The 12,951-nt window shown below is 36.2% G+C and overlaps 1 protein-coding gene across 4 annotated transcripts in view; it reads left to right on the forward strand.

Annotated features, from left to right (window-relative positions):
• KIF20B (kinesin family member 20B) overlaps nt 1-12,285 on the forward strand; it is a 34,723-nt gene extending 22,438 nt beyond the window's left edge. For all 4 annotated transcript variants that reach the window (XM_042018925.1, XM_042018924.1, XM_042018927.1 and 1 more), the window contains 13 exons: nt 1,102-1,240; nt 1,522-1,644; nt 2,112-2,172; nt 2,767-2,892; nt 3,157-3,293; nt 4,253-4,408; nt 5,308-5,484; nt 6,053-6,217; nt 7,532-7,735; nt 8,124-8,201; nt 8,937-9,084; nt 10,395-10,537; nt 12,048-12,285. In XM_042018925.1, coding sequence (XP_041874859.1) covers nt 1,102-1,240; nt 1,522-1,644; nt 2,112-2,172; nt 2,767-2,892; nt 3,157-3,293; nt 4,253-4,408; nt 5,308-5,484; nt 6,053-6,217; nt 7,532-7,735; nt 8,124-8,201; nt 8,937-9,084; nt 10,395-10,537; nt 12,048-12,125 — 1,735 coding nt within the window. In that variant the 3' untranslated portion in view covers nt 12,126-12,285. The remainder of the gene's footprint in view (nt 1-1,101; nt 1,241-1,521; nt 1,645-2,111; nt 2,173-2,766; nt 2,893-3,156; nt 3,294-4,252; nt 4,409-5,307; nt 5,485-6,052; nt 6,218-7,531; nt 7,736-8,123; nt 8,202-8,936; nt 9,085-10,394; nt 10,538-12,047) is intronic.
• The last annotated feature ends 666 nt before the right edge of the window (nt 12,286-12,951 follow it).

Below are 12,951 nucleotides of genomic sequence, written 5' to 3' on the forward strand. Positions count from 1 at the left end.
ATGGGTCACGGGTTCTTCACCCTTTTATAAGTTTGGTCCATTTGCATCTCAGGGTTAATTCTCCAATTATAACCTCAGTTCATGATGTAATTACCCCAAGTTGGCCCCCCCGTTCAGAGGCTTTTAGTTTACACATTTTGGGGCCTGCTGTCCTTGAGGTGGAAGCCTAGAGAGGCTTGTTATGTCTAACCAGCATAACAGCAGCTAACAGGTCACAAGAAACTTCAGAGTTGCACACTAGGCAGTAGAGGATTTGAAAAACATAAAAGTTAAAACCTAAGGTATCAGTGTAGAGGGTAGAACTTTCCCTAGTACCCTCTACTTTTTAAATCTGTAAGAAATAGGAGATTACATGTATCTGAGAGATTATATTTGCTATATGGCAAGGAAATTTCAATTATGTAAAAATAGCTTTAAGATGCTATGCAGCCCTTCTCCTGGCTATGGTTTCTTTAGTGCCATATCTGTGCAAACTGCACATGCTCCAAAGTACAATCTGGCATGAAGGTCTGATGATCCCCAACCCTGCGCTGGTGAGACTTTGAAAGGATTTCTTTTTGTGAGGCCTTGTATTGGATTGCCAATTATAGGACCTAAAAAACCTTCCTTTAGTTAGTTTAAAAGTCCAAGATGTCTTCTTAGAAACTCTTTGAAATAAATGTGATCACAAAATAAACTCATCAAACTTATTGTTTACTTTGCAGAACTTGTGATGGCAGGAGTTATTGCAATATTATTGGCCTTTTCCATTTTTCTTTTTATTTATCTTGATACTTACAAGAGCTAGGATGTAGTTATCAACTTCAAACTTATTTGATATTAACCTTGGGCTTTTCTAATTTGTAAGGTCACCTAATGACAAAAATGGTTGATCTACTGTGCTTAGAAGATAATATTTTAAAAAATTGAGTGTTCAGAAGTGAATCTGAGCAGTTTGTTACTTCAAGCTCATATAATAAGAAATGGAAATCCAAACATAAAATTATAAGGCTTGTCACTGATCTGATAGAGCTGAGATTCTGTTTGCAAATAAAACCAGCGAAGAGCCTGAGTTAATATATAAGACTAATTTTATTTATGTCTCTTAATTTCTAACCCAAGGCTACGTAAAGATCTTTCGGAGAGCTCTGCCCTGGTACAAAGTTTGAAAAAAGATTTGCAGAGGAAAGAGGAAGAATACACAGATTTGAAAGAGAAGTTTTATGATGCCAAGAAACAAATTAAGCAAGTACAAAAAGAGGTTGGTAACCATAGGCAAAATGTTTTTCTGCAAGTTTGGACTTCTGTTAGTGAAACCTGTTTTCACAAATCTCAATCTGTGGATGTTAAAAGAAACTCATAGTAAGGCTATTTTGAGTGATACATTTAGAGTATCTTTGCTTGTGCACTACCAGCCCCTCAAATTCAGTGAAGATGCTTGCAAAAATTTGACTCTGATTAAAGTAGTTGGTTATCTAGGTAACTTAGAGATTGTAAAAGGCTTTTAACTAAATATAGGTTTTGCTTGCTGTCTTTTTGCAGGTGTGTACAATGCAAACTGAGGAAAAATCCCTGAGAAAACAAGTTAATGAACTTGAGAAAATTAAAAAGCAGTTTAGTGAAGAATTAGAGTTCAAACAGCGCACAATCCTGCAACTTAAAAAGGTATTTTGTTTTCTAAAATTTTACCTGCTCTTAATTTTCTAACTAATCTACTAACGAGGCAAGTTTTCCAAGCAGCTGGAGAAAGCTTACAGAAGCTGGGGTAAAAATAAGAGTAGCCACCTGAAATTAGTTTTAACAGATGAATGAAAAATGTTTAAAGAAATTCTCAATCAGGACATTATTTAAAACAATTTGACAATCTGTCTAGTAATAAGTACTTAATACCTGCAGAGTTTCTGATTAGGGACACTTAGATACATTAGTAGTAATGTCTCTTTTTATTTTTTTAAACAGCTGGAACACTACTTTATACTAGATGAAGAACTTATTCATTGGGACCATTTGTCTCAAGTACTTTATTCATTATTTATTAAGTTCGAAATGAAAAGCTATTAATTTCTAGCATAGGTATTTGTTCCTTTCAGCATGTTTTAACTTCTTTAATTTGCTTTCAATGTGATATTCAGGAGCAGTTGAATAAAGAAAAGCTGGAAGAAGTCTCCAAACAATACGAGAAAACACATAAAGGTCAGAAAGAGCCATTATCGTTCCAATTTTTTTGTGTGTGTGCAATGACAACATAATGACTGATCATGCCGATAACAAATTTGGGGAGTCTTGTATGTTTAGAGTACCAAGACACTCCAACCTGGACATTAAAATCTCACAGTCAGAAAGTAATTTTTATTGAATTGTTATTAGATATATTTGTAAGCAAAGAAACATAAGCCTCGGATAAAGTGTTAGCGTTAACTTATTAAATAGTGGGGTTTACTTGCTATTTTAGTTGCCCATTTTAACAAAAGCATGAACTAGCACAATATTGTGCATGCTGGCATGATGTTTCTGCAGATTTAATAAACATTTAGTAGTTGAAGTAGTTAGTTTCTCATAGGCATACAAGCCAGAGTCTGACATTTAACACCAAAACACACATCTAAGTTGGTGAGCATAGAATTGCTTAAGAGTTTGGGATGTGGATAGTTCAGTACAGATGCTCTATTTCCTTCTAATAGAATTTTTGATCTCAGGGAATGGAGAAATGACTTGTAATTAAAGCACTTTGGGAGCAAATGGTGGCAAATAGGAGGCTCATCTGTAAATTTATTTTCAAATTTTCAGATCTGTGTGCAAAGGAAAAAATAATTGCAGATATGCGGATGACATTAGAAGAACAAGAACAGACTCAGATTGAACAAGATCAAGTGCTTGAAGCCAAATTAGAAGAGACCAACAGATTAGTTTTGGGTAATCTCTCCATGGAAAGGGAGCAGGGAAGCAAAATTGTTTTGAATGTGTTTTACATTTGAATAGTGCTTTACATTTCTGGTTTTACTTGTCAATTGTTATTTAGGCATTAGTTTTATGTAACAAGTGGCAATTTCCTAAAAGGCTTCTGTTGTCTGTGATCATAGCTGATAAACCCAAGCAACTTTAGTAGAAGGATGTGAACATGTTTAAATACATGTTTAAAATTATGCATTATGTGATCTCATTTTGTGTTCTGACTAGAACTGGAAGCATGGAAGCAGAAATATAGAGAGCTGAATAACCAGTGCAATAGTGACTGGCAGCAAAAGATGAGCAAAAATGAGGAGAATACCATAAATGAAAATGAGGAATTAATAAAACTGCAAAAAGAGCTGAAGGTAAAACATAATGATATAATTCATACTTAAATCTAAGGCCATTTAGGAGTCTAAATTTTTTGGGGATCATTGTCTTCAAGAGCCTAGAGCATGATATGATAAGTTATTACACTGGTAAAGGAAACCTCCTCTGAAGAATCTTTTCATGCGGCATCACTGATGCCCCATAATGGAGTGCACCCTGCCCTACGTTTTGCTACTGCCATGCACAGTGATTCTGTAGCTGGTCTCCTCTTAGTTGTCTTAATCCAACTCCTGATATCAGCTCCAGAGATCTTTCCTATCAGTTGCTAAACCAGACTCTCTCAAGATCTTGTGCTTGCTGCATAACCTGTAAGCCCTTCCTGTAATGCTGAGGACTTTCCTTTAACTCTCCTTGCAATGGAAAGTAGACTTATTTTCTAAGCAACTTTACAGGTGCTTGCTGCCTTATATGGTAGAATGTCTGACAACAGGTTTGATTGTGATAGAAAAGGAGACAAAATTGCTGTGGATTAGAGTGGCATTTGTAGGTACATGCTATCTCTGCCTGCCATTCAAACTGTACTGCATTGAACTGTACTCACTTTCAGTCTTGAAGCAGAGGTTAGTTTTCTAACATGACCTTTAAGGTAGCATAAAAGATTGGGGATTTGTAAGGTAGAAGTGTCTCTTTACCATTACTTTTGGTGTAACTTTTCTAGTATCTGTGATTTACTCAGAATGCTTTGAGGAAAAAAAAAAAACTCTGTTCCATGAAGATGTGTCAATCTGAATAAGAAATGCTTAAAATTGATAATTTTTTTCAATATAGAAGAACAAATGAGAGTATAATACTTTTATCTTGGAGTATGCTAGAGTAAAACTATGCTACTGCTTCTGTTATGTTTCTGAAATTAATCCGTTCAATGGTATTCTGAATTTTAAGTCTTTTTTTTTTCTCTCTACTTACAATTTTGTTTCTGGTTTCATCAAATTAGGAAAATGAGGCAAAGTATCAAACTGATAGAAAAAAGTGGCTTGAGGAAAAAATGGGACTCATAAATCAAGTAAAAGAAGCTGAGAACCATCGCAATAGGGAAATGAGAAAGTTTGTGGAGGATAGAGAACATCATGTAAAGCAACAAGCAGAAATTGTAAGTGACTTTGTCTCAGCAGGGTCCTGTGGTGTCTTCAGTACAGAGTAAATAACATGTCAAGTGTTGAACAGTGGGGGCACTTGAGAGTAGCTGGCCTTAGTCAGTTCCCTGACTTTCTCACAGGACAAAGCCCGAATGAGATGTTCTCAATACGAAAAAGGAAGAATAGGAGGATCATAAAATGAAAAAACTTTGTACATAATGGAGCTTAACATGCCTGTTCCTTCCTGTCCCATCACTACCACCTCTCTATGAAGTCTTCAGATTTCCTTTTGTGTGTAAAACACCAATAAATAACCTACACTTTAACAAATTGCTCCTTAAAAGCAAAGAAAACTTACATTGGAAAATACTTGGTCAGTATGCTGTGGTAATATGTGCTAGCACTGGGGAGACTGATAGTTATTGACTAAGACACCCTGCTTGCTCACTGGACTCCATCAAGGTTGTAATTTTTTTATCAGATGAAATTATTATATGAACTTCTGCAATCTAAAATTGCATTTGCATCTAGAAGTAGGTAGCAATGCCTTTATGGACCTGCAATCAGTACAGGAGGATTTTAGGAGCTTACAACTACTTTTACTTTATCTGTGACTTTTCTTACCTGAGAATTGTTATTAATAAAATCTTCAAGTGAGCAAATAGGAGCTGTGGTTCTCAAAAAGAAAATTCTCTTCACAAAGAGTATAAATACAGATTTTCTAATTGCAACATGGCTTACTCTTGCATATTTGTACTGAAACTAGTTCTATGTGAGCTTTATAAGAGCTGCATAAGCTCTTAGGCTGACTAAAGCCATAAAATAGTGCTAACTGCAAAACAAAACTAGCAGAAGAGTTCAGATACTGCCTAGAAGTGGTGTTCTATTCTAACTTACCTTTTTCAATATTTAGGAAAGACTTGCTGCACAGCTGGTAGAGAAGGACAGCAATCTTCAGAAGTGGCGTGAAGAAAGAGATGAACTAGTAGAAGCTTTGGAAGTACAGCTCAAGACTTTGGCCTCTAGTGTCGTACAAAAAGATAAAGAAATAGAAGAGCTGAAACAGGCTGCACTAATGGCTTCAGAAAAGGTCAATTCTCTTTATTCTTTCTGTGTGATTTTTTGGGGGTTTTTTGTTACTCATTAATTCTGCAAAATACTGTAGTTGCTCTTTGCATTCTGGCTCTATTTTTTGTTCTTAAACACTGTCATATTGAAACCATTTGCAGCTAATTTAAAAAGAAAAGCTTTATGTTTGTTTGAAACTGAATTTTTAATAGTAATTGGAATTTGAAAATATTTAGTAGTGCAAGTAAACACACTGATTGTGAATTTGGACTGGATATCTGAAACAACTCTCCCATTTGTTGTCTGTTTCACTGCACCAAGAACTTCATGAGCAAATGGAAGGTGAACTTAGAATTCTAAATAAGTATAGTAAAATAGAAGGTTTTGTGTTAGGTTTCCTCAGACTCTTAGAAAACTTTTCTTCACTTTACATAGAGGCATTAAATTATTGCCTTTGTATTGGATACCTGGCTGGTTTAGCCTGCAGTTATAAAACTGGTATGACCAAGTAATCACAATGATGCTCGTGATATATATTACTTTCTTTTGACAGTCCTAAAATTTGTGGCAATTTTCGTTATGTTTATTAGGATAAGGAAACTGACATAGAAGATCTAAGGAAACAGCTGGCAGAGAAAGATGACTTTATAAAGGATATGAAACAGCAGATTAAGCATGAAAATCTTCAGTCTTTGGCAGAAGTACCTTTACCTGAAGAAGGACAAGTTAAAATTGATCAGTCTGTAAACAAAGAGGTATGTTTGTTTATGTACTAATGATATGTTAATAATTCTGGGGTTTTTTTCAGTATATATTTCTGTATATAGTTCTGCAAATCTCCCAAAACTTCTTTGTACTTTACCTGTACCTTCAGTTCTAAGTTCTTATCCATTCTTTCACAATCACTCTCAGAAAATAAGTACTTTAGTTAATCGAGTATTACCTCTCTATACATTATAGAACCTTTACACCTGAGGCAAAAACTAGTTAACTAATCCAGGTTCTAGAGATCTGGAGACCTGGTATTTGTAGTGTCATCTCAGTTTGATTATGTCAGTGTTAAGGGAATTTCAACTCACAGCACTTTCACGATGTCACCTGTCACGTAGGGAGATGATTCTGTAATTAACCAGTCCATATGGGGGCTCATAAGAACAAAACAGTATCTTACATCCTACTCAAAACCAAACCAAAATAGTATTTGAAGTGTACACAAAGCTAGAAATAAAAGCTGTGTAGTATAATCATGTGAATAATTATATCTGAATTCAGCTGTGTGCTCTTGAAAACTTACCTCTCAGTGCTGCAAATGAAGTGGCTGATTATTAGATAAGTCATCTGGGAAAAAAATATAAACCGTTTTAAATGGATGACCAATAGCAGGGCAGACTGCGGTTTGCTTTCTTCCACTGTAGGAATCCTGTGTGTAGCTTTGTTAGCTAATGAACTAACCGTTCCTGGGCAACCCTATTAGTCTGCTCCATTCTTGGGAATGCAGTGCTGCTGGGATTCTGGGTGGGATTCCCTCTCAGAATCCCAGCAGAGCCTGTTGGAGAACTACCTTTTGGCGTTCCATGAACTTTTATCATTTTCCTTTCTAAGAGGAAGGAGGTACCCTTCAGGGTGAACCAATGTAAGGAGGAACATCAGCTACTTGGGAATTCTCTAGTGTAAGAGGGGAAGAGAAATCCCTAAAGATAAGCTAGAGAAATACACTTTTCTAAGGAGCAGCAGAGTTAGGATGGAGACAATCACTAAGGCTCTCTACCCTTGAGGAAAAATGACTTGGAAACAAAGTATCAGGCTGAGTTCAGCAAGGAAAGTTCTGTGATCATAGATCCAAATAAGTTCAAAATTTAACAAAAAAGGTTTTAGATAATAAGGGTTAAACTCTGCTGTAATTGAAGCAGATTTCTTCACTTCTCTTATAAGTGTTCTGAAAGCTAACAGCTGGAAAATAGAACACCTACTTTGCAATCCACTGGGGGGGGCATGTAATATGTATTATATAGTATTTAACTCATAGTTAGTTTAAAACTTGTTTTCTTACAATTTCCATATACTTGCAGGACCATTCTGAAATTGTCCTGGACTCTACAGAAGTATCCACAGAGGATGGAAAAACTAGTCGGTTCCCAAAACCAGAGATGGAAATCCAGTTCACACCTCTGCAACCCCATAAGATGGAGGTGAAGCACCAGGGCAGCACCTCACCAGTTACAGTTAAAATGCTCAGGCCAAGAAGGAAAAGGAAGAGTGTAGAGATGAATGAGGTGTGAACTAGACCAACTGACAAAATCTTCTGTGCAACTTTTCTGTTTGTTACTCTGATCATTTGTTAAAACTCTAACTTCTGATTTTCTGCTGAGATCCCAGGGATATAAGTAGGGTGTTATTTAAACCCCATGTTCCCCACGTGGTGGATCTCTGGGCTTTGCTGAATAAGGTCATAGACTTCAACTGATCCAAACTCTGTCCCTTTGTGCCTGATTTGTACTTTACCTTTTACATTTCTCTCTCCCAGACAGTGCCATTTGTTCCTGTCTCCAGCTCTGATCTGTGGGATTACAGATCAGTTCTGTCAAATTGTTTCTTTTTGTTTAGCCGGTCATTGGTATAAAAATATTGGTATCAATTATAGTTTCTTCTAATTTTCTTTAGGATTTTGTGAAAAGTGAGAACAAAAGAAATGCAAAACCTGCTATGGCTGATTCACCTTCTGCAAGCAACAAAAAAATGGTTTGATTTTGTTCCATTTTTGAAGTTAGTTTATCTGTAAAGGTAGACTTGTGAAAGGAGCAAATATTCTCATGCCAGCAGTATCTTATCCTTATCTATGTATTTCAGTAGGATTCTTCAACATTTATGTTGTCTTTCTACTAAATTCTATAAGCCATAGGGTCTGTATTTGCCAAGAATGTGTAGTGTCCCAGCTGCAGTGTGTAGTGATTCAGAGGGGAAGGATGTTGCATATTAAATAGTTAAAAAGACTATAGAGCATGCTATTAAAATGTGCTGTTATAGGCAATGCATTTGAAGTAGAACTAAAGTTTATCTATATTCATGGCCTTAAGATTATTTTAGGCCGTAGTAGTAACCTGGGCAGCTTCAGAGGGTGAGTGAGAGATTTATTTGCCCCACCAGATTCTTTTATTTATAATTAGAACAGCTTGTCTAATAAAATACTCTACAACTTTGAATCTGCCTTATTTAAAAAAACCCAACCCTCTGTTTCCTTTATGACTCATGCTCTTAAATGCATTCTGTGAAACTTTGGCAATTTTCTTTCGTCTAGGTGTAAAATGAGGTTGTCTACTTTACTTGCTGTAGTGATATTATGAAAATGAGGTTTGCTACTGACACCTTTGTTCAATGTGTCAGCTTGGACATAACGTTGAAGTAAAATAAAATGAAATTAAACTTGAAGCTTAAGTCAATTCTTAGCTTAAACAATGATCCTGTATTTCTGTACAGATGTCTACTACACAATCTCTTGGAAAAGAATATCCCTTAAGAAGGCAAGAATCTACTCTAAGTAAAAAGTCAGCTAAGAAGAAAGATGGGACATTACAGAAAATTGGTGATTTTTTCCAAAGTTCTCCTACTATTTTTCATTCTAAAGGTTTGTACAGTATAAGTAAGGCTTATTTTCTATTCTCTGGCCATTGCAGAATGGCAGAGAAGAAAAGATTGTCTTGGTTGTGAGGACCAGGTAGAATGAAAGATGCAGTGTGAAATATGTGCATATTTATCATAAAAGCAATGATAACTGTTAGGCCCAAAATGTTGTAGTTACTCTGTGCTTTTTTAGAAACTCACCCTGCTGCTCTAACAAAATCCAGGGCTGAATCCAAACTCTAAATCTTACCTTGTTTTATAAGCAACCCCTCGTTGCTGTGGAAACTTTATTAATGTTTTTTGATGTATGTTATTTCTATGAAATCTGAAAGCCAGTGACTCATGAAAATATTTGGAAGACTTCATTAAACTGAATATGGAGCAATTAATGGATTTTTTTAAATTTAGGTATAGCCTTGGGAAGATTAATTGCTAGGACTTTCTGTTGAAGGATATGTTTTTCTTTTTTCCTACAGTAAGAATGATCTCTGGGTTACTGTGCTTCTTACAAAAAAAAAATTAAAATTAGGGGAGGGCACAGAGAATCACCAGTATTTAATTCTAAAAGACACTTGCATTTGTTTGTTTAGAACAAAGTCGGTCATTATTTAAGGTGGACAGTTAAAATAAACTCCTTCACCAACTTGAAAGCTTGTCCTACTACAGAGTACATCTTATCTGGCATAATACAGTGCAATTAATAACTGTGTGAAATTTTAAAAAAATTTCTACCTTTGTCATATTGGTACCATGAGCACAGTATTTATTATTATCAATGGAAGCCAAAGTCAGACTACTTAAAATTTCATCCTTAACTTGGATACTTAATTTGAGCAAATGAGTTCTGTTTTGTAACCTTTATTACCATGTCCTGTATGGTTTCCCTCTTTGTATAATAGTATTGCTTATTTCTTATATTTCTTATTTTTGTCTAGTGTACATTCTCTTCTCTTTATGGAACTAGTACTGGTTTGATAAAACTATAAAAATGTATAGAGTGCAGACAGAAGTACAGTCAATTAAGCCTGTTGTTCAACTTAAAAGTCTTTAAGTGAGATCTCAATGAGATCTGAATCCTAATTGATTTTTAATGTGCCATTTAAATGTGTCCTTTAAGCATTTGCATCTGAAGCTACAGAAAACTCCTTCCAGCTACAGAAAACTTGTAGTCAAATACCACTTCGGAATTTTTTTATTTGAACCTTGGACTACACTGGTTTAATTTTTAAACTGTTTTAATAAAGCCTGCTTTATTCATGAATTTTGAGGCTCACAAAACCATGACATGTATTTATGATAAAATTTGTCCTCTAGCAAAGAAGCTTATTGAGACAATAAGCTCTCCCAAGTCTGCAGAACCAGAAAATGTCAAAGAAAATGAGCTGAAGCCAAAACGGGCTAAGAGAAAGCTGTATTCAACTGACATTTCTTGCCCTCTGGATATCCCTGGTTCTTCAGTAAGTGATTAAGATTCCTGTTTTGCCCACTGTAATTTTTTTCTGTAATCTTAGCTTAAAATTAACAATTAGGGGAAAAAGACAAATCTGAAGGTCTAATCGAGTTGCAGAAGAGGTTTGAAAATACCACCTTATTTCTTTATTCTACCTAAGCATTCCTTTTGGTCTTTTCTTTCTGCTCTTTTACTTATTTTTTTTTTGTTTTCTCACCTGTCTTTCATTGACTGCTGACTGATTGTATAGGTGATAGAACAATCAGAGATACCTTCACATCTGGATTCACAGATATCTTAGTTGTGGTGTGTGGAGGATTACTTTTTCTCTGCTACAGCAGTGAAGTCTTAATTTGTTTTTCCAGTAGTTGCAGTTCATTTAAGTGTAGCATAAAGGGAAAATAGAAACAGAGACCAGTAAGGGATCCATGGATTTGGAATGACATGGTTGAAACACTAACAATAAAGGTCTGCATGTACAATTAACTTTACACGTGAGCACCAAAGGTATTTTTCAATTCCATTTATGCCCAGCTAATATTTGGGCATAATAGCATGTGGATACATCCATGCTTTTCAAAGCACAGTCTAAATAGTGTTCTGGATGTGTTTAAATTGTGTGGCTCTGTCTAAACCAGTCTAAGAGTCTTACAGGCTGGGGTTTGAGGTATTGCTTCTGAAATCCAACTTCATGCTTTAGACAGTTAACTGTAGTGCTGAGCATTCTTCTGCTCTGTTGGAAGTACATCTCTTTATTCTGTTCAGTCCTTTCTTCCCTATGCTATGGTAAGCATTTGCCCATACAAGGTAGCCTGTTGAATTGCAGCAGAACCCAAAATGCTGTCCATAAGAGGAAGAAGAAAATGGCAGAAATGCTTAGCAAAATGAGGCAAGAAGTTTGGAAGTGAAAAAAGCGGTGAAAGACTGGATTGTGGGGAAGTCAGAGAAAGCTAGAGAAATTTAAGCTAAAAGTGTTTCCTTAACACTTCCAGTATCAGAAAATGAATATTAGAGACTAGAAGTAAGAGCTGCATTCAGATAATCTTTTTCTTTGGACTTTGTTATTTGTTCCAGCAAAAAAGGGATTTTGTATGTTTATGGAATTTGTTGCTTGTTATGATGCACTAAGATGGTCTCTCCATCCTGGAGAGCTCTGACAAAAGACATAACAGAATCATAGAATTATTAAGGTTGGAAAAGACCTCCCAAACCATTGAGCCCAACTGTTTACCCAGCACCACTGGATTAACACCAGCAAACCATATCCCCAAGGGCCACATGCACACATTATTTGAACACTTACAGGGATGATGTTTTCCACCACTTCCCAGGCCAGCCTGTTCCACTGACTGTCCACCCTCTCAGTGAATAGGTCAATTTCACCAGAGTGACTCAGGTAAAACTCTGGAAACAGATTCTGGGAAAAAATATGGTGTTGGGCACACAGGTCTAAAAAGTGAATGTCATTTATCTTTGAAGAAATGCTGAATAACCATATTTTAATGCATCTTTTTCAGATCCTTGTAGAACAAAAAAAGAAAGAAAGTGATCATCTAATCATCAAGCGACGGCTGCGATCAAGAATAGCAAAATAACCTTGCAAAAATGTGTTTATATTTCTTAGCTAGGACCTATTCCCACTGTATTATTCTTGCTCATTATATGTAGGAAGTAATAGATACTTAGTCATGCTTCAAAATCTGTATATAGTTGTATAGAATTGTTCTGACTCTATTAAAATTGAGCAGTTCAAGAAAGCTTGTGTGTGAAACTTCTTTTTTGTTTACTAGGGAACAGTGTCTTTGGAAGTGTTCATAACTTACTCATTGTGCAGTAAGAGCAATGCCTGTGTGGAATGATTTAAATTATTTTTTTTCACACAGCCTATCTACCTTGACTTTGAGTGGAAAGAAATGAGTACACATTGATACTTTGGATATCCTTAAATTCTTTTAAAATATTGAAAAAGTTGCTTGCCTCAACTTCAGCTCCTTTGGGGTGAATTTTTTTCATCCTTATGGCATTCCAGTTACAGACAAACTGAAGGCTTCTGGAAGGAACATATGAGGACACTGTTTCATAGAGGTCAAGCCTTTATCTTTGGGGAAAGAAAACAAGGAGGAACAGTGGCACCATTTGATCACACAGCTGATGAAAAGGGGGGTGACTTCCTGGAGTTAAAGTGAAAAAGGGAGCAGAATATTTTTGGGGTGTTGCCGTAGATAATGCAAGTATTTGAACGTGGTTGAAACCTGATTCGTGCTGTGAGAGAGGAAAACTAAAACTGCTTTAAGCAGACGTGGCCGCAGGCTCTGTGCAAGGCCGGTTCCCTGGCAAGCCCCGCCGAGAGCGCAGCCCGCCGGAGGTGGTGCCGGGACCCTGCCGGCCGCGGCACGGGCACTCAGCCGGGAGGGACCGCGG

This window comes from Corvus kubaryi, unplaced genomic scaffold, assembly GCF_017639235.1.
Source record: "Corvus kubaryi isolate FWS band 111438036 unplaced genomic scaffold, C.kubaryi_AGA036_p1.0 138, whole genome shotgun sequence".
Lineage (NCBI taxonomy): Eukaryota > Metazoa > Chordata > Aves > Passeriformes > Corvidae > Corvus > Corvus kubaryi.